Source organism: Denticeps clupeoides, chromosome 9 (genome assembly GCF_900700375.1).
Source record: "Denticeps clupeoides chromosome 9, fDenClu1.1, whole genome shotgun sequence".
Classification (NCBI taxonomy): Eukaryota; Metazoa; Chordata; class Actinopteri; order Clupeiformes; family Denticipitidae; genus Denticeps; species Denticeps clupeoides.
In genome coordinates, this window is record NC_041715.1 from 15736257 (window position 1) to 15757776 (window position 21520).

General features: G+C 45.4%; 1 protein-coding gene across 5 annotated transcripts; it reads right to left on the bottom strand.

Moving 5' to 3' along the window:
- Positions 1-1037: 1037 nt before the first annotated feature.
- adam23b (ADAM metallopeptidase domain 23b) lies at positions 1038-20557 on the bottom strand. 5 transcript variants are annotated; one of them, XM_028991043.1, is made up of 26 exons: positions 20218-20557; positions 19617-19771; positions 18273-18349; positions 16514-16577; positions 14956-15038; positions 14779-14842; positions 14060-14132; positions 13563-13627; positions 13380-13442; positions 12330-12398; positions 11926-12092; positions 11759-11843; positions 11083-11167; positions 10863-10914; positions 10592-10691; positions 10437-10508; positions 8676-8762; positions 8504-8584; positions 8334-8384; positions 8185-8248; positions 7894-7999; positions 7081-7200; positions 6815-6983; positions 6578-6689; positions 4978-5068; positions 1038-2412 (listed from the first exon to the last, which is right to left on the bottom strand). In XM_028991043.1, exons 1-26 carry the CDS (start codon positions 20297-20299, stop codon positions 2367-2369), a joined length of 2283 nt encoding a protein of 760 aa, XP_028846876.1. In that variant the 5' UTR covers positions 20300-20557; the 3' UTR covers positions 1038-2366. The 5 variants fall into 5 exon arrangements, with proteins under 5 accessions (XP_028846876.1, XP_028846874.1, XP_028846875.1 ...); XM_028991041.1 differs by having other exon boundaries at positions 13563-13630; XM_028991042.1 differs by lacking the exon at positions 4978-5068 and adding an exon at positions 5803-5893 and having other exon boundaries at positions 13563-13630.
- Positions 20558-21520: the final 963 nt, after the last annotated feature.

A 21520-nucleotide genomic window follows, 5' to 3' on the forward strand; every position in this document is an offset into this window, starting at 1 on the left:
GTCATGTTTTAGGCCGGACGCTTGCTGCTTGGACTGCTGAGGACTGGGGTAAAAGTCATTTTTCTGATTGAAAAGCCCCTTTCTGATTGTTTGGGCCACCTGGAAAATGATTATCCGGAGAAGAAAAGGTGGGCGCCACCATCAGTCCTGTCTCGTGCCAACAGTAAAGCATTCTGAGACCATTCATGTATGGTCACTCACAATTTTGCCTAAGAACACAGCCATGAATAAAGAATGGTACCAACACATCCTCCGACAGCAGCTTCTCCCAAACACCCAAGAACAGTTTGGTGAAGAACAATGCCTTTTCCAGCACGATGGAGAACCGCACCATAAGGCCAAATTGATAACTATGTGATAACTATCGGGAAAGAAAACCATGACATTTTGGGTTCACGGCCAGGAAACTCCCCGGAACTTAATCCAATTGAGTACTTGTGATCAACCCTCAAGAGGCGGGTGGACAAACAAAAACCCACAAATTCTGACAAACCCCAAGCACTGGTTATGAAGGAATGGGTCGCCATCAGTCAGGATTTGGCCCAGAAGTTGATTGACAGCATGACAGGGAGAATTGCAGAGGTCTTGGGAAAAAAGGTGCAACTTTGCAAATATTGACTCTTTGCATAAACTTGAAGTAATAGTCAATAAAGGCATTTGAGACTTGTAATTATACTTCAACACACCACAGGAATACCTGACAAAAAGATAAAAAAAAAAAAAAAACACTGAAGCAGCAAACTTTGTGATAACTAGTATTTGTGTAATTCTCAAAACTTTTGGCCATGACTTTACTGTTATCATTGTAAACTGGTATCATTAATGGTTGATAACCTTTGAAACTTATGCTGACTGTCAAAAATCAGAGAAAATATGATTTTCATAATAATTTGGAACACAGTGTCTTTATATCATTCTCCCATTCAGAAATACTGTGTTATGGAGGTTCTGGTAGTTGTGCTGTAAATACTATATATCCGCAGTACAGCACCACGTCATTTTATTAAGTAATGCATTAAACCACATGAAGACAGATGTTTAAAATATTCCATTTATTTATGGTTCTGTAGTTTGTACATAACGCAGGGCTGTGAGGGGCACATGGAGCAAGGTGGGCTGGGGGGGGGTTCACACAGTGGGCAAATGGAAGAGTTCTGCTGTAAAGAAAACAGTCATGTTTAAAAAGTGCTCGAGTTGAAACCAGACCTCCCCCCACCCCCCTCAACACATATCATTCAGCAATAACTCTGAATTCTTACAGCGCTGGTAATATTACCCACACCAATTATTCCGCATGTTTGTGCAATATCTTTCCTTGCATAGTAAATAAAAGTTATATGCTGCTGTTGGCGACATGCAAGAATCTTCCGCAGGTCCTGGAACGGTCTTGGAGTATTGAATAGGTTTACTATAGTGAACACATGCAGCGTACCACTAGAGCCTGAACAATAGTATTTTTACGGACATGAGGTTGGCGCAGTGTGGGTACAAATGGCTGAAATGACCGAAGCAGGCCACACTGCCCTCAGTCAGTAAAACTGCCAGGTTCTTCGGGCCGGATTACGAAAGTGACTCCAACTACAACCAAACCATTGGCTTCTTTGGCTTTGAGACACAAGTATTCCTTTCGAATGGCTTTTGATGTGCCTTTGAACTTCTGTTGTGTCCTTTCTGACCCCACTTTTATAACTATGCGGCATACATCCATTTTGTACGTATATACAGTACAGCAGTGGTGAAACGATGCTGTTCATTACATAAAAAGTCGGCCATTACAGTACATTGACGTTGTTTTGACTCAAACAATAGTTCAAGTTGCCTTACAAAATGAAACCAGCTGTAGTATGTGACATGCTTTGTGGAATAAAAATTGTAGAGAGCATTAATGGAATATGATTCATTGTAATAATGACCCCATCCCTTATGTAGAGTCTAAAGCTACAGCTTGGTTTTGATTGTACTGGTGTCTGTCATTTTATTTATTTTTATTTCCAAATGAGTGAAATGGCAGAACTTTAATAGATTTTTTTCTGGAGATCCCACATTTTTAGTGTATTATAGTTTTGCAGACTTAAATGAAAGGCATTCTTAGCCATGCAGAAACCTTTTGTTAAGAATCTTCATGCCAAGGCCTAAAGCGCTCAGAGGGTGGAGGGCTTTTAGTAATGGCCATAAATCATGAAAAGCCTTAACGGAATGGGGGATGGTCTGAAAAGCAGCATTTTCTACGCAACTAACATGGAGGTTGTCCCTTAGAGTATTGTCTACATATTTATTTTTCTGTTCAAGACTAATGCTGAAGTGTAGCAGCAAAAAGTGCAGCTGAACTATTGATGCCTTGGCAGTCTGCCGCCGTCAGTCTTCTTCTATATGGCGCTGGCATTAGGGTCGTAGCGTCGCTTTTTGACATTCCTTCAACATCAAGGAGGCATTGGGAGGGAAAACAAAACAAATATTAAGAAATAAGATGCTTTCCTGCTATTAGATTATCAATACAGTACAGGCCAAAAGTCTGGACACACCTTCTCCTTCAATGTGTTCTCTTTATTTTCATGACCATTTACATTGGTCAATTCTCACTGAAGGCATCAAAACTATGAATGAACACATGTGGAGTTATGTACTTAACAAAAAAAGGTGAAATAACTGAAAACATGTTTTATATTCTAGTTTCTTCAAAATAGCAACCATTTGCTCTGATTACTGCTTTGCACACTCTTGGCATTCTCTCGATGAGCTTCAAGAGGTCGTCACCTGAAATGGTTTTCCAACAGTCTTGAAGGAGTTCCCAGAGGTGTTTAGCACTTGTTGGCCCCTTTGGCCCCTTTCACTCTGCGGTCCAGCTCACCCCAAACCATCTGGATTGGGTTCAGGTCCGGTGACTGTGGAGACCAGGTCTCCACTTTTTATTAAGTACATAACTCCACATGTGTTCATTCATAGTTTTGATGCCTTCAGTGAGAATGAGAAGGTGTGTCCAAACTTTTGGCCTGTACTGTATATTTCAGAATGACATGTTGTAGTCTATTTCTCATCACATATGTTCAGATCTAACATGCAGTCTACACTCAGTGGCCACTATTTTCAAACTGGAAATAAGTGATGCCTTATATGCTACAAATATGGGCTCTTGTTTGCTCAAGTACAGTAAAAGGTATATTCTGGATTTACATAAATAGATAAAACAAGAAAGAAATATGATGTTTAATCATGTTTGTGCATGTGATGTAATGACAGGAATGATTTGAAATCATCCAGAATGAAGAGGTTGCATTTGTGAGAGCTGTCAGTTTCCAAAATAAATGTCTATAAAAGCATCATTACAGATCATGTTATCATGTTCTGGGTGACGGAAACAATTACACACAAACAAAAAAGGTTGTTAAAAAGGTAGTTTGTTTCTCCTCTTTAAGATATAGAAATCTACCAAGCGGTTCTTTCTTTTTTTTTTTTTAGCTATTTATGTGAATCCTGAAGACACCTTTGATCTTACATTAGCAATCAAGTCCCAGCTCTAAAATAGTGGCAATGTCTTATTTCTGAGCATCATCTACGTCACAGTTTGCTCCCTGTCAGAGGCATCATCTGTGCCTTGAGCAGATATAGCAACATCAGTGTGTGGCCACTGCTGTGGAATTTCTACTACCACTAAGTGGCCGCTGATTGTATGGTTGTTTTCTAGATTTGTGGAATCAGTATAACACACAGACAGTTGCATATGAACTGAGAATTAGAGAAATGCACAGATAAATAGAGAGGAAGGCAACCACAACGACAAAAACAGAAACCAAAAAAAAAAACAACAAAAACCCTGCCCCACTTGTGTCTGTGGAAATAGCGGGCAGAAAAACGGGCTGCCGCTATTGCTGTGTGGATCATGCAGTGCGGTGCGGTGTGCCACGTCTGTACCAGGTCTGTGAAGCAGGTGGCAATGGCGGCTGTAATCGAACAGAACCGTGGGTCCTGCCCAGCCCTGGTGCCATCGAGGGTGATTTGGCCAGCCATGGCACAAAGGGTGCAGGCAGCAACCTGGTACTCTTTACAGCGCTTTAAACAGTCTCTATAGTGGACTGGAAAAAACAGACGGTACACGAGTAGCAGCAGGTGAACCCACTAGAACCTGTCTGAGGGCGCTATGAACTCAATCCCACATTGGCTTTACATCTGTTAAAAACCACTGTTTTTATGTCATATTATGTATATACCCTACATGGGTATGCTATACTTTTATCAGGTGTTTAAAACCCATCTTTAAGTATATTCACTATTCTAGTGATGATTATATCAATTTCACAAAGTATATTCTGAGCTTAAACTTCATATTCTTAACCCCACAGCAAGTGCACCGGTGTTAAAATAAAACTGTAATTAACACTAACCCCAATCATTGTTATAGTGAATCAATCTTTATGTTCCAAGTGTAAAATTGACAGTGTTACAATACTAAACATATTTTTATTTATTAAATTAATATAATTTTTCTATTTTGGTATATTAAATATACTTAAAGCTATGTCAAAAAAGCCTGATAAAAGAATAGTATAAATGGATTCAGTATGTTAATAGAATATTACATTATATACTATATTATATATATTATATTATAAGCTTTCAAAACAAAAGCCAACCTCAAAGTTATGTGGTATTGGGTCTTGATTAAGCAAATGCTCCTCTTTGTAGAACACCTATACTTTTTTTATATTATTTCTTTACTTGGTTTCTGAACTTTCTGGACATGCAAGAGCACTGAGCTTCCATTCAGTCTGAGGTCCTGCTGCAGTAATCTTCAGTGGGAAAGAGTCTATCCAGTAACCACCAAGTATTCTTACTGAGAAGTTCAGAATCTTTTATTTGTACACTGCGTTCATGTTTTTTGCTTGCAGACACTTTTCTGAAGCAGGAGCTCAGACTCTGGAATCTGTAAGCAGAAAGGATGCCCGGAGTCGTGGAAGGAGAGACATGCAGTGCATCGCTTACTTAAAGCCCCATCCAGTCCCACCCAGCACAATGGCCGCCACCAGGATGGCCCCCGCGATGGAGCCAATAATTAGATTGGTGGCACTAGGACCTGTGAGGGGTATTGGGGGAGATACACATCAGTTCTGCCACTTACAAGGGTGGCACGGCACTGTCCTGTCGTAACAACAGTACGCTGACTAACGTATTTTCTTCAGAAAAGATCCACATGAACAACTCTGGGCAGATTGCATGAAGGAATTTAAGAACAGGGTCTACAGGCCGAGAGAGGCACAGAGCGCATTATTTTGCTCACATATAAATCCCACAACCTGTGGCCCTGTTCTTTTTCTACTTCACACAACCTCACACTTTCAATTTCATATTTAATCATCTGGTATTTTCAGCAGCGCAGTTCACTCTAAAACCTATAATGATGCACGTTCTGTTCTGATAAGGCCCTGTTCCGCTGTATTTAAAGAACAGCTGCATTCAGTTGCTGCTCTGAATTTCAATGAGCCACTGCTGAGTTAAAGGGGTAGAGGAGTACCAGTCCTCGGCTTACCACTGACCACAGCGCCGCACGAGCCCCAAATACGGCTCATAAGAACAATAAAAACAACAATAGCAGAAGAAGAAGAAGAAGAAGAAGGGGAAATGGGAAAAAAGGGAAATGCTGTTCAGTCACAACATTGAAACATCCAATCACATGACAAGATCACCACACAACACGAAGCCACTTGACATTTGGACACACACGTGGGCTCAGGCTGGGGTCAGGTGACCCCTGACACACTAAGGCACCACCATAAGAAGAAGGGCTGTAAAAGTGAGAAAGATGCTTACTCTATTCCCCACCCTGTGCCTCCAAATATCACCCCCAGGGCCAGTATGGTCCCTGCTACTGCCCCTATCAGCCTGTTAGTGGCCATGCTCACTGTGCAGAGGGAAAAGGAGTATTATTATCACCCTGGAAAACACAGTGCTTGCCATGCCCCACTCACTCACCCATCCACTTCCCTAGAAACAACCTCGGAACTGGTCGCTCACTGCAGATTTAGCGAGGATGCACTGCAAACAATCAGACTTTGCGCATTTTGGACGCCATTACTGTTGATGTTGGAAGTTGTAACCATGACAGGGGCCTGCAAGATGCTGTCCTCTCCCTCCAATGGGTAGAAATCGTGCTTGCGCACAGCAGGAGAAGCGGACATGTTTCTCATGTTCAGTTCTACTTTTTTTGTTTAGCATGTACCCCACCAGGTGTGAAACCAACGGAGGTCAGTTTAATAAAGACAGAGATTAATGGTTCTCTCAAACCCTGTTCTTCCACTGCACTGGTGCCGGGGCCATTCCGGTTGAGAACTTGGAGCCCTTTTCCACCAGATAAAAAGCAGCTGCCAGTGCTGAACCACCACCAAGAATCCATGATAGGAGTGGGTGGAGTAAGCAAGGCAACTTTCACACCAAATAAAGCAATGGAAAGCAAGTTGTATGCTTCCACCGCTTTTGCTTTATGCAGAGCACCAGCACCGGCGCAGTGGACGATAGGTATCTGGGGGACTAGTGAAGACATGTGATTGGATTCGTTGTAAAATGTAGGAGTAAGACAGGGACAAACCCCTGGGTCCTTCATCCTCGCTGGGGGCCGGTTTCTTTAGAGGATCGGGTATGCTGCAGTCGGTCCCAGCCCAGGTAGTTTCACATGTGCATGTGGCCTCATTGTTGCACACCTGCTCAAAATGGACCCAGACAAGTGGATGTGAGATTATATATTTACCTAGAATTGTTCATAATTATTCATACCATAGTACCCGCCTTTCTAATTCAGAGATTTATTGGCATCTGACGCACTCACCCCATGGGCGGAACAGACATGGCCATTGGGGCCGCTTGGACAGGCACTCATGTTCAGCGACTGGATGGGCAGACACTTGCGGTCAAGGCACATCATGGACGGGCCGCAGGGCATTCCGTCCTCTACATATCCCAGGTCGGTCTCGTCGTCTAGGAGAACATGGGCACCACTGCAGCTCAGAGAAAGCACAAAGCAGTGTGAGAGTGGACAAAGGCAATCGGAAAAACAAAGTATGCAAGCGAGCTGCATGCGCTGGCGCTGAGAACCTGCAGTCGATCAGATGGCCCTGGTGGTTGAAGGTGGTGGGAGTGATCTCCCCTTTCATTACCCCGATGCGTGGGAGGCGTCCCACGTTGGCACACAGCAGATATCCACAGAACACATCGCTAAGGGAACAAGCAGACCAGAAACGGTAATACTGGTAATACAAAAATCCCAACAACATAAACAACAATAATGCTTCTACAAAAATCTTTAATAGTTGCTAATAATGTATTTTGAACAGCTCAAGTTCTAGTGCACATTCAGTGTTATTACAGATCATATATTCAGACCATTCAAAAGTATAGGCTAATTTAGAAATGTCCTACTTAAAGGATAAAGTTTAAGTCCTGCTTAAACATTGTTAACGTTGGCAATTGCTGTTCATGAATGGAAAATTATAAATTATCAGCAACAATTAGTCTTTAGTTCCAATAAAATGCTGTGTTCACAAATGCAAGTCCGTCCCTTTAACAGATTCAGTGGTTATTAAAAGGTGAAAGTGAAGTGATCGTCATTGTGAAACACTGCAGCACAGCACACGGTGACACAACGAAATGTGTCCTCTGTTTTTAACCATCACCCCGGCGAGCAGTTTGTGGGGACAGTGGCACCTTGGCAGATTGGGATTCGAACTGGCAACCTTCTGATCTCGGGGCCACCACTGCCCCACTATCACTACAAAGCAAATGTGGGTTTATTCAAATAAATTTGAAACCCCGACTTTTCGGGGAAAACAAGGACATTTCTAAATGAAGCTACACTGAAAGGATAAAAAACGAGCAGCGATATTAAAGTCCCATGCCAGTCCAACTCACTGCTTACTGCACTGAATCCACTTGTCTCCATCTTTGCCGCAGTTTCCCTTCTCCGAGCCCTCTGTGTTAAGCTTCTCGTAGCAGAACTTCTCCGAGGCGAGAGACGCTTAACGTTTGCAGGAGAGAGTGAGGAGACACTGTGTAAGCTCACAAACATTCTCGGGTTTCTATGGCCAGTGTCAGTGCCACAGTATGGCCCATCGATTCTGTCTGTTCCTCGGACACGTGGCCTCCTGCCTGATTGATAGACAGTCAGAAGTCTCTTTAGGCGGGGAAAGTGTATCCACTTACTTTGGCCCCACACATATTTGCACTGGCTTTCTCTGGTCTTGCACTGCCCACCGTAGCACCTCCCCTGTTAACAGAACAACAACCATGTCACGCACCCCACAGCTAACCCAAACCCACACGTTAAAAACAGGGTTCCGCAGAGAACCCACCTGGTTCAGGTGACAGAAGTAGCCGTCTTGTTTATGAAGATTTGGAGGGCACTGTAAAGTTAACAGAACATCTCCACTACATGACGTGCCGCAATATTTTGTGTTTTGCATATAATAGTTAATCGAAAGGTTGCACGCTCTGTGTGGGACATAAGAAGGGGAAACCCGACCTGTCCAGAATCCCCTGAGCAGGTCTCTGAAATGTCACAGTCACTCACTGCAAAGCGACAGGTATGGCCACGCGGGTAGAACTGCAAAAACGTAGATCAGAGACAGAAAGGAGACGAGTCTAGTTTTCTGAGGCCTTCGCACTGACACACACCTTGGGAGGACGTCACTCACCAGACAGGTGGTGTTGCAGCAGGGTCCGTCACTGCAGTGCGCGCCGTTGGACAGGGAGCATTTCTTACAGCACTCATTGTGGCAACCCTGGGGTTAGAATGAAAGTTCATAAATGAACAAAAGGAATAAATGTGAAAGCGTGCTAAGCTTATGCATGTGTGCAGTCCTGAAAAATGTGCATTTTTATTGGGCTCTGGGTGTCTAGACGGTGATATTCTGCTCTGAATACACATGCACCAGGTGCACCTTCTGTGGAAGGCTGGTGTCCGCATTACATTACGTTACATTTGGCTGACGCTTACATAAGGAGCCATGTAATCTGTACACGTAGTGCTGCCCTTTTATCATGCTCCATGAATAGATGAGTCATTAGAAGGTTCTTGAAGAAAAAGTGGGATCTTCCTGCTCCAGTGGCCCCAGTAAAAAGGATTGACAAATAGTTGATTGACTATCCCAGCCTGTTAAGCAGCATGTTCGTCCGCTATTTGTGAAGGTCTCATCACATTTGTTTTAGCTTCACACATTTCCCCTGTACGACAGCAGCAGAGCTTAGTCTTCTTTTTGTCATGCCAAAGAAAGATTCTGCAGTTTATTGGGGATTTGCAGAAGCTCAGCACTAGAGAGGTCCAGCTGTAGGATGACCCATCATCCTTCACATTCCTGATAGACTGAGATACCGAGACAGTGTCAACTTCGGGCAGGAAGGACAAGTGTAACTACCACACTAATAGCTGAATGTATATACAGTGCATACGGAAAGTGTTCAGACCCCCTTAAATTTGTTATAGCCATTCATATAGCCATTTGCAAATACCAGGCACTGCTCATCACCTGTCCAATACAGTCCCAAGCATGGTGGTGGCAGCATCATGCTGTGGGGTGTTTTCAGCTGAAGGGACAAGATGACTAGTTGCAATCGAGGGACAAATTAATGCGACGAGGTACAGGGATATCCCGGATGTAAACCTTCTCCAGAGTGCTCAGGACCTCAGACTGGGCCAAAGGTTTACCTTCCAACAAGACAGTGACCCTAAGCACACAGCTAAAATAGCAAAGGAGTGGCTTCAAAACAACTCTGTGACTGTTAAAATTAAATGATACCATTGGCACAAGGTAATGAATGAATAAATGAATGATGCTCAGCTTGAAATCCATAATAACAAATGTTGTCCTGCATTGAGTAGACGTGAAAACACACAGGACGCATTCTTCACCCTAGCGCCCCCTAGAAGACATTTCCCATCTGTTTCTTCTAAAGTTGAATATTCTTCAGCATTGGGCATTGTTTACCTTATTTAGATTGGTTAGATTCCCCTGAACCTTGATTACACTCTTATTTTTCTTCTTTATGTCTACTACTGACAATATCGGTCAAAGGTTTCAACACCTACTCTACGTAAGCTATAGAAACTGTGATGGTGGCTATTTTGAAGAATCTAATGCAGGAAGAATCAAATTTTTAACCGAGGAAAGTGTCTCATTTTCTTTACCTTCATGATTTTAATGACTTGATATATTCCACATTTTTCATGTTATAAGTATATTGTTATTAATTCTTTGAATTGCCCCATGTATGACATGCGCTCCATAAACTCAGGTTTGTTATTTCATAGTTTTGATTTGTGGTGGCATACAGTATATAACAACATAACTCAACAGGACTGGAGCTGGTTAACCCCCACCTTTACTTTATTTATGTTATGTAGCAGAGAACACTGTGTTCATGCTGTTGTCCGGATACCATTGACGTGACTCACTCACCCCTTTGACACCGCAGTCACACTCCTCCCCGGCCTCGACATATCCATTGCCACATTCGGTCGGTTCAAAGAGCTGCGGAGGACAAGACTTTCCCATTAGGTGCTGTTTTCTGGCACCCATCAGAAATGTGTCATGAGTGCTGGCTTGGGGCGAACCTTAGTGGGTTTGTTGAAGAGACAGGAGCCGCCGCCCCTCAACAGAAACTCCTTGTAATCTGTAATGCTACACTTGGAAAACTTGCGAGGGTGCTGCACCCTGGGGAGCGAAAGTGAACACAGGCCATTACATTACCACAGAGTGGGGATGAGGGTTATTGCATTAGTCCCTTATTGTGAAAGAGAACACAAACGCACTTTACTAATACACCCTCTTAATGTGTGTTCCTAAGTGTGTGCAATGCACATGCAATATAGGGGGATGCCTCACCCAGTGTCTTCCATTATACATCCCACCCAGGAGTCCAAGCACCCACAATCCTCTGCGTAAAAAATAAAACACGCAAAACAGAATTTTTTATCTCTCTCTGTCACAAGAATATAATATTAGAAAGAACGTTTCTAATTATGCAGCTTGGTTGACAGATTGTTAACATATTCAGAGAAAATATTTGATAGAGACAATGATTTATGAGTAAAAAGCAGCTTACTTCTCTTTTCTGGGTCCCACTGAATGCCCAGATTCTGGGCGAGGCTCTGTGACAGTGACGCAGCCATTGTCCACGCTGATCCATACTGAAGAAGAAAAAATTATATATTATATGGCTGAGCCCAATAACACGCTCCCCAATAACATTGAATTTTATGCTTATTGTTAATAATAATAACAGCAATAATACAAATTATTAAATCATTAATAGTATATAACTATACTAATAATGTTTCTATAAAAGTGGCTAATCCACTTGAGACCCTCGGCACAATTTTAAGCTGGCGCACAGCACAGCACTTGTGATAGTAGTGCTTGTTTGCTCAGAATGTACATTAGTAGATTCTGTATCTCATCTACCCTCTTTTGTTTCTTTCTGTCACCCAGAACATGATCTTTAATGAAGTTTAATTTAAAAAAAAATGGCATGAGTTAAGAATGGCAGGAGCCTGGTGATTGACTAAAGCACACTACTCCCTCTGAATACTTTAAACCCGTTTCACATAAAAAATGGTTTCTGTCTTGTTTTATCAATTAATTTATGCATGTCCTTTGAGCTAATGTACTAATTAGCAAGTTACTTAGTGCCATCAATCAGCCTCGTGCTCTTTAACTGTGATAATATCACTGTAGCCCTAATCTTGTATGTGATAAGCATGACCACTGTCACTTCCCACCTCGTTCACCCCAACACCACGACTCATGGAGCACATGCCCCCAAAGTAGGCTGCACTGCTCCGACGGTAGTGGAATGTTACGTTCCTGCAGGACAGGACAGACAGGAAGAGCAGTGAGGATATGACCGTACCAACGCACGTTAAGTTCGAGTGAACAGTGAACGCACGAGAAGAGGTGAACGGTGTCCGCGTGCTGCTTGATGTGCTGCTGCCGGTATTTGGAGAAATCCTTCAGCAGGTTCAGGGGAATCACGCTGATGGGGATGTGGTCCCTGTCTGTCCAGATCTCCATGGCGACGAGGACCACACGTGTGTGGAGCTGATCCTTGAAGATCTTTCAACAAGAAGGTTGGGAGAGATGAGATGAATTCCCCAACATGCGTTTCACATCCCACCATATCCATATTAAATATTCAAGCCAATTGTTAAATACACATTATGTAACACATTCAAATAATTCATGATTTCCTAGAAGTTTCATTATACACAGAGATGCTAAAACTCATGGCTGTAAAACAGAATTTATAATGTCTGCGTGGCATTGGATTTCCATCTGGCCACAACTACTCACAGCATCCACAACGTTGACCACAGACTTGGCAAAGTTTTGTGTGTGCTGCTTTGTCTTGTGCCTTTTAAACTGCAACAACACCGAAATGCAAAAGCAAAGTCAACAAAGTGAACAGCGGCTCCCTTCCCGCGCTGCTGGAGATATGAATAAATATTTGACATTTACATTTATTTACTTCTCTAATCTAGAGCTCTAAAGTACACTTTTATCTCACCAACTGAAGGTCCAGCTCCCCTAAAGCAACAACCTTTGTTGTGGATAGGTACAATGACTTTGTTAGTCTTTACTTCTATCATACTTTATGAGTTGTATTTTGGTGGTGCTAAGACTGAGATATATACCGGCACTTTTATCTCACCAACTGAAGGTCCAGCTCCCCTAAAGCAACAACCTTTGTTGTGGATAGGTACAATGACTTTGTTAGTCTTTACTTCTATCATACTTTATGAGTTGTATTTTGGTGGTGCTAAGACTGAGATATATACGACTGGGAGCGCCACATGCAGGGTTGCCAGTTCTCATGCATTCTTTTAAGCCAAATCCAACTAGAGATCAAAATGGTAGGAAAATTTGTCTGGTGATAATTAAAGTAAGAGAAGTTACTCCAATACAAATACGTGCGAGTTTTGGAAAATGAATTTGGTGCTTAGTAACAGCTGGGTCAGTAGGGACTAACTACTACGTCAGAATGGTCATGTTCAGTTGCAAACCTTATTATATTGCAAACAATATTACTCAAACGCTCAATTCTCCCATGGGTTGCATGGGTTGCACTGGGAAACCTCACCCAACCCAACCCCACACGCATGATGGACAATTTAGAGGCACCAGAGTTGCAGGATGAATCTGGAGAACATGGAGGACCAGCCAGGGGACAGCATGCAAAGTCTTGTAGGTGTGAGGCTGCATCAATGCGTGGCCCCATGTCTCGTTTTTAGCACCATTCAAATGGACTGTGAACTATATGTTATTTTTATAATACCACACTAAGCTGAACGTTGCTGAGCTACACAGCCTCAACACATGGTTCTTCTATAAGCCGATACGCACCATGCTGTGGTCACTGACAATCATGATCTCCACATACTTCATCTCCTCTGCATTGCGTCTTATCTGAAAACAATGTGACATAAACAAGCGTCCCTTAAAAGCAGACGAAGCCCTGAAATCAACCTGCAGTGGAAGACCACAGGATGGCCACAGTGTTGAATCTGACTTGAAGTTAGAGCTTACAGCCCGCTTTTTCCTGCGCTTCAGCCAGGACATGTCCTCCAGCTCAGATAATACCTCCTCCTCTTCTGCTGTGGAGACACATGACAACACCACTAAACGTTACCAAGGGTGGAACTGTGGTTATTGCTTTTATATCATAGTGTTGTTATGATTGTTTTTATTTTAAGCTTGCATGAAGTAATCACACAAAAACTGTTCAAAAGCTCGGACTGAGTAGACCAATGAAAGAAGCTGGATAGGGTCCCTGAAATGCAACTTCTCCAAAGACGCTGGCGTATGTATTCTTTATAATTGGCTTAAGATGGTACTACTTTTTACAGTCAGGCTTTTCCTGGCAAGTGCAATGGCAAATACAGCATGTTTGAAAGGACGGATTTGGGGCTTTCGCTGGCACAGAGCGCACACTTCGCTCAGCTGAACGTGGTTATACCACAGCCCACTTCGAATGCTTACATACTTTGAAAAGTCTTTTGAGACAGGGCGACACGTCCACGTACCTGAATCCTCTGGGCCATCGTGGTTCCTGAGGGACGCTGTTCTGCGCAGGGCGTGGGGCCGTGCGGCGCCGTCCTGGGTGTCAGAGGAAACTACTGCTCACACTGACAGTACAACCCGTCCTAACGTGGCACTAATCACAGAATTGTGTTCCTGGCAGAATGTGTTCATGTCAGATGTGCTTGGCATTAAAAAACACCGGCACTGTGCCAGTGGAGAATTTTTTTACATTTATCGCATTTATCAGACGCCCTTATCCAGAGCGACTTACAATCAGTATTTACAGGGACAGTCTCCCTGGAGCAACTTAGGGTTAAGTGTCTTGCTCAGGGACACAATGGTAGTAAGTGGGATTTGAACCCGGGTCTTCTGGTTCACAGGTGAGTGTCTTACCCACTAGGCTACTACCACCTTGCCCCATTTGTATAACTGAAATTAGAAATTGAGAGTGAAGTGATTGTCGTCGTGAAGCACGTCAAGCACAGCATACGGTGACACAACGATATGTGTCCTCTGCTTTTAACCATCACCAAGTGGGGAGCCATGACAGGCACCCGGGGGACAGTGTGTGGGGACGGTGCTTTGCTCCTTGGCAGTGGCACCTTGGCAGTTTGAGATTAGAACCGTCCACCTTCCAATTATGGGTCTGCTTCCTGACCCGCTGGGCCACCACCAAAATGTGTATATTTGATTCATATCTACACTTAAAAATGATACTTACAATTGAATGAGTTTGTCTTAGAGGCTCAATTAGATAAACATGGACTCCATCATCAAACATTCCACTTGGAAAGGGATACAGGAGAGAAAAGGGAATACATTAACCCTTTGTAAGTTTGGGTATTCATTTCAGTACTCAGTATATTTGAAACATAAGCCAGGAGGCTCAAACACTCACTGCAGACCATTGCATGTGGACATGGCAACGCGCGAGCCGTTATTTCCCCGGATCTGGCCGTGGTAGTAACAGTGCTCCCCGCCCTGTGGAACGAGCACAAAACAGTTTAGGCAGAACCATGTCTTCTGGGAAAATACGCTCTAATCTTTTTTTCTGTGCATAAAAATGAACTGACTAAAATAAATACTGAACTTGAGCAAGGGAACCTAAAAATGCAACTTATAATAGGTGCGTAATCCAATTTTTAATGAAATAAATTAAAATAACTGCAAAGAGAGACGGGTCCTTGCAAAACAAATAAGACACTGTTGAACACAGTTGATATCAGAGTTGACTGGGACAGTCCTTTACAAGGGGACGTGTTTGAGGATGTTGTAATTAAAACCAATGAACAGTACTGTAACTGTCTCACCGGAAACCGCATTATGACAGTTTACAATATACAGTACAGGTCAAAAGTTTGGCCTCCACAGTCACCGGACCTGAACCCAATCGAGATGGTTTGGGGTGAGCTGGACCGCAGAGTGAAGGGCCAAAGGGGCCAACAAGTGCTAAACACCTCTGGGAACTCCTTCAAGACTGTTGGAAAACCATTTCAGTGACGACCTCTTGAAGCTCATCGAGAGAATGCCAAGAGTGTGCAAAGCAGTAATCAGAGCAAAGAAACTAGAATATAAAACATGTTTTCACTTATTTCACCTTTTTTTGTTAAGTACACAACTCACATGTGTTCATTCATAGTTTTGATGCCTTCAGTGAGAATCTACCAACGTAAATGGTCATGAAAATAAAGAAAACACATTGAATGAGAAGGTGTGTCCAAACTGTTGGTCTGTACTGTATAACAAGAACACATGCTGTTTACTGTCTGTTTCACAGCACCGAGGTCGAATGCAAGATGAAATATCCAGCTTGGCCATCGGATACTGCAGATATTGCGGGATGTCTTTTCAGCTTATTGCAGTTCAATTACTCATTAAATAATTGGTTGGTTACTGATGCAATCAATATTTACAGCCCTATAATCATTGAAATCGGCTTGGAGTGGATTTATGAAGACAATCAAATGAAATGGAAGGAAGGACGGAAGATGCCGGTTCGGTTCTCTCTTCTCTCAAGCACTCCCATGCAGCATCGCTGCTGCTGCAGAGTAACATCTTTTGCCAGTCACGTGACTCCGGCTCGACGAGAGGGGGGGGCTGCAGCCCAGGCACGTCGAGCTGCGCTGAGTCAGCGCCCATGTGCCAAAGGCAGCCGCGCTCCTGACTCAGCAATCGCAGCGGCAGCAGCCGGCACATAAACCTTTCCTGCAATCTTTATTTCTGGCCCTCACTCTCCCTCCCTGCGCCTATCTGCTCTGGCTTTAAATCATCTGCCGAGGGCCCATCTGCACGGGCCGGGCTGATGGAATAAAAATGTCCGTGGCAAGTGCATCTGAGCACATGGAGCTGTGAGGGTCACACCAAGGATTAATGTGGAAAAAAAAGAGCCGCATGAACATCCATTCAGCCGTCGTGTCACTTTCTTTCACCCGGTCAAACACATTACACAGAGATACCTTCGAATGGACGGGTTCCCCCTCTTCGTAGTGGATCTCCACGTAATTCGAGGACAATAAGTCACTATGAGAAAAAAAAAGACATTTTTAATAAAACAAATCGTGTATTTAGGCCCCCTTAAAATCTCATCATCCAGTGACAGACAAAAGTATACATCATGGTCCAGTTTATTTCAAGATTCAAGATTCAATTCAAGATTCAATAATACTACATTTAATACTATAATGGATGGAAGTGGGAATCAGCGAGTGCTGCTGCAGTTGCAGAGACCGTCCAGCTGGACAGATCAATAAAAGGCTAAATAGTCAAATAGTCTTAGGGATTGGCCATTTTTCTGGAAAGTCTGCAGTGCAATCGTCCGGAGCGTTGCGGGCGCAGTAAGACGAGCGTGCCCGCGTATCAGCACGCTCGGCGGCCGCTTCCCGGCGGCCCTGCAGTGTCGGGTTCACCTTGAACGCCGCTGCCCTCCCGCCTGACTCAGCGGGCCGCGCCTCTCCCGCCTGGAGGCCGCGCCTCTCCCGCCTGGAGGCCGCGCCTCTCCCGCCTGGCGGCCGCGCTTCTCGGCCCCTGCGCGCCCGCCGCAGCGGTTGCACTAGAGGAGGCGATCAAAGGCGGCGTGGGACGTGGAACGGGGCATGAAGAGTACCGCGAGAGAGGAGCTATTTATAGCCTAACAGATGAGGCGGGGCGGGGTGCTCAGTGCTCTCCGTCTCTTGTTCTTCGCGCGCGCGCGTGTGTGTGTGTGTGTGTGTGTGTAAGAGAGGGCAGAGACAGAATAGCATAGCGCCATATCGACTCAGAGCTCAGTTAATGCGGGTCCCTCAGCCGGCCAAGAACGTGCCCACGCAGGGCTTCTCGCCGCCAACTCTCCGGCCCCTGAACCGAGGCTGCGTGAAGCATGGCGGTCTGCGGCGGAAAAAGCCCCCTCGCCAAGACGAGAACCGCAACGACCGCTCGGCAACAAGCCAGAGTGAAGCGAAGCGGGGTTCGAAGCGACGCTCATCCATTATTCACGAACCGGCCCGGGCCGCCTTAAAAGCCCGTTTACAGGTGCGGTAGGACTCGGGCCCGTCTATAATTAGACCGGTGCGGCCGCTGTTTCCGAGCTGAGGGCATGAACAACACGAGTATCAGTATGAGGCGCATCATGGGCGCTGCTTTACTGAAACACGACGCCTCGAACGTGCCGCCGGTGGTGCCGGTTCACCCGTTTTTGAAGGGTTACGTGTGCGGTCAGAGACCTTGGAAAGCGGTCAAAATGCACATCGTCCCCCAATCTGGCCTCCTTTTCACCCGGCGGCCGGGAGGTGTGTTCCGGTAATTAAGGCCTCGTGGGCCTTCTGTCAGTGTCATCGGGAAACCACGGCCCGGCTCCGTTTTCGTCAAGAGCCGTGGACGGGGGGAATAAAAGCATCAACGCATTCGCGTTTCCGCTTCGGATGCATCACCGCAATGCATCACCGTAAACACGTCCAGGGGAACCTAAATTATCATGCCGCCACCGTAACCGGGAACGGGCCGATCACACGCAGCAGACTTCGTTCCACCTCCTCCAACAAGCGGAAAATGACGGATTTATGTTAAACATTAGCGCCGGCGAAGGGACCTTTAACTCGCGGCACAGCGAGAGCAGCGCAGAGATCAATGGCAGTAAATCACGGCGAAGTGTAATCTGATTGCTCTAAGAGAGACATTTCAGGACCGGGGACACGTGACGCTGGACGTTGGCACGTTACTACACGCAGTAACAATACTCACTTGTTTAACGTCAAGTCGAGAGTATATTTGGATCCGAAGGCCTCCAGCTGAAAACTGGCCTGAGCCAAGTGGACGTCCTGTCCAGAAACACAGGACAGGGGACACAATTCAGCAATTAAAATGTCCTACGGCCACATAATATGGCACGTGAGCTAGGACACACGTGTCCCGACCTGTAGATAGAAAATTACATTTACATTTCATGCATTTGGCTAGACTCCCTTATCCAGAGCGACTTACAACGTGCTTCCATGTTACCATCGATGAAGAGATCAATTCTGGTTCACTAGGACCCCAACTATGAACACAATCTTTTTATTCACTCTGTTGTAGATTCTGTACAGAAGTTAGACAATTAGAAGGTTACAATTTAATCTAAATATTCTCTAAAGAGGAAGGTCTTGAGCTGTCGTTTGAAGGTGCTCAGTGACTGAGCTGTTCTGACCTCGAGGGGAAGTTCATTCCACCACCGAGGGGCCAAGACGGAGAAGAGTCTAGATGAATGTCTTCCTTTTACCTTCAGAGATGGAGGGACCAGGCGAGCAGTACTGGAGGCTCGGAGTATACGAGGTGCAGTGTGAGGTGTAATAAGGGCTGTGAGGTAGGATGGTGCTACTCCATGTTTGGCTTTGTAGGCCAGCATCAGTATTTTGAACCTGATGCGTGCAGATACTGGGAGCCAGTGGAGGGAACGTAGCAGAGGGGCGGTGTGGGAGAATTTGGGAAGGTTGAAGATCAGTTCGGCCTGCTAGTTTTGCATTTACATTTTGAAACATATATTTTTTAAATCTGTCTAATTACTTTCCATGGGTCTAATTCATTACTTTAAATCATAACTAAAACAAAATGGCGCTTTTTGCAATACTAACTCCACTAAAATTCTACTCTACGCAACAGAGAGAGCAACGTAACAGGCAGCAAACATCAGCCGCTGATTCAGAAGGTGGCGGCGATCTAACGTCACCGGCTCTGAAACGCGCTGCTCCGACGAAGTGAACTAGAAGGCCGAATTCTGGCTTCTCGCTCGCAGAGGCCGGAACGAGTAGATCAGGCCGGTTCAGGCGGTCGGCCGGCCAGGTTGACCAGCTTGCCACCGTCTCCGGGCGAAACGTTGCCACGGGGCAGGTTCGGCGCGAACCGGCTGGAGCTTTTAATAATTAACCGACCGGTTAATTGTGTACGGACCGGGGGTGTGGGTGAGGACGGACGTGGGGTGGGGACCAAAACAAGCTTACTGCTGTAAATTAGCCCGTAATTGTCATGATCTCTCGATGCGCCCTCCAGCTCAAGAACTGGGTGTGGCAGCGGGGCCGGGACAACAAAGCCACCGAGACTGCGACTCACCGGGCCCTCCCGGCCCCGGCTCCGGGCGCGGGTGTCCAGGTTGTGGTAGGTGCTCTCGCCGTCCTCGTTCAGGTAATACACCAGGCGGGAGGGGTAGGCGATCTCCTGCTCCGGCAACAATGACACTGCGTCCCTGGCAGCCTCATTTTCAGCTCCTTTGGAAAGACAAAGCGTCCCGCGGAGAGGACGGCGGTTAGAGCCTCCGATAATGTCCCGGTGCAGTTTAATTACAGGAGCACATGCCCCCGTTATCTCACACAATTACAGCCGCTGGGTAATTGGCAGGTTGATGGATTCGTGGCATTGGAGCAGCGCTGCGTCCTGGCAGGGCTACACGACACACGACGTGCACCTGACACGTCGCATCACGCGGGAACTTTTCCTGGACAGCAAGTTAATGAAGCCCCCCCACCCCACCCATGCGATTAAGGGGTGCAAAGACGTTGCAGGTCCAAATGCGCAGGATTTCAAAGAATCGGGATAGTTGGGACGCGGGGGGGGGGGGCGCATGCGGTCACTTTTTTTTTTTGTCCCCGCGGCAAAAATAACGTTGCGGCGACATGATGTGTTCGGTCGCGGAAGCCGCACGCCGGGTACCTACCGGGCGCTGCCGTCGCTGCGGATGGATGGAGCCGGGAAACCACGACGCTCGCTAGCAGACTGGAGAGAAATACCGAATGCATGATGCATAGTTGGTCTCTTGAAGACGGAAAATTTGCGTTATGTCAACACGTCAAGGCGGCGAGTCGCTGGCGCCCCGTCATTGTCATTGTCGCGGGGCGGGGTGGGGCGGGTGGGTGGGGGGGTTCGATCCGTCCACGTCCTGCGGGGCAAGTGGGTGTCCTGCACCACCGGGCGGGGTACAAATGGAAGGCGGCGGCTTCGCCTTAAAATCCCGAGCTGGCTCCTCCTGATGCTGCATCCGCGCAAGTGCCGCGGCTCGCCGGCATCCAACCGACAGGGGGCGCCAGCCGTCACCACACAGACATGGAACTGTCGGAGAACCATGAAATAAACTCATCTGTGCGTTTCTGGTGTCACGACGGCGTTGTTGAATAAAAAGGCGCACTGAATAATATGAACATTTAAAAAAATCCCCTCGTTGGTGCATTAAAATACGCGAAATGGGTGAAAACCTTGTTCATGTTGTAAATGACTGGAAACATCTGCAAACATGACTTCCAATGGAAGCCCGAGTTAACCCTGGTGTTTCATTGATTATTAGAAATCTCTTTTCAATGATCTTGGTGCAGCGCAGAACAGTTGCAATCATTTAAAAAAGAAAATTGTCAGTTATTATTTGAAAGTGAAGTGATTGTCATTGTGAAACACAACGAAATGTGTCCTCTGCTTTTAACCATCACCCTTGGTGAGACGTGGGACCAGAGAGTGGGGACGGTGGCACCTCAGTGGCACCTTGGCGAATCGGGATTCGAACCGGCAACCTTCTGATTACGGGGCTGCTTCCTTGACCGCTAGGCCACCGCTTCCCCATTTATTGTCCTTTTTGGTATTTTTTCTGTTCATACCCATGTCGTGTTTTTCATGTGTGCCGGAGTTAAATGGTTACACTAGATTTATAAGTGTATTTCTTCTTTCTTGTGTCTTTTATTTTCTTATTTTCTAAAGACTTTTATTTAGTTTACCTGTATTCTGATGTGGGTAAGGGAATTATAATGATAATCCGGGTGTTTGTTTAATTGTAGAATGTTAAAATGTGTTAATGTTTCTGGTTATGTTAAATATGTTTCTGTATTTTTGTTTGTTCAATTTATGATTATTATAAAAAGTTATGTGGGTTCTAAAACTTTGATCACCCCCGTAAAGTGGTTGGATGCGGCCGTGCCCTTGGGTTAGTGGGTTGGAGACCCGGTTTAGTTCTCTTAGACACATGGCATGAGCTG

Bases quoted from the DNA above. Each gene is read 5' to 3' on its own strand.
- adam23b (XM_028991041.1), bottom strand. From the start codon at position 20,299: ATGCATTCGGTATTTCTCTCCAGTCTGCTAGCGAGCGTCGTGGTTTCC. The intron at 11,844-11,925 runs GTGCGTTCACTG...CCTGTCCTGCAG, and splicing joins GACACCGTTCACCTCTTCTC to GAACGTAACATTCCACTACC. The intron at 8,385-8,503 runs GTCGGGTTTCCC...TTAACTTTACAG, and splicing joins GCTCAGGGGATTCTGGACAG to TGCCCTCCAAATCTTCATAA.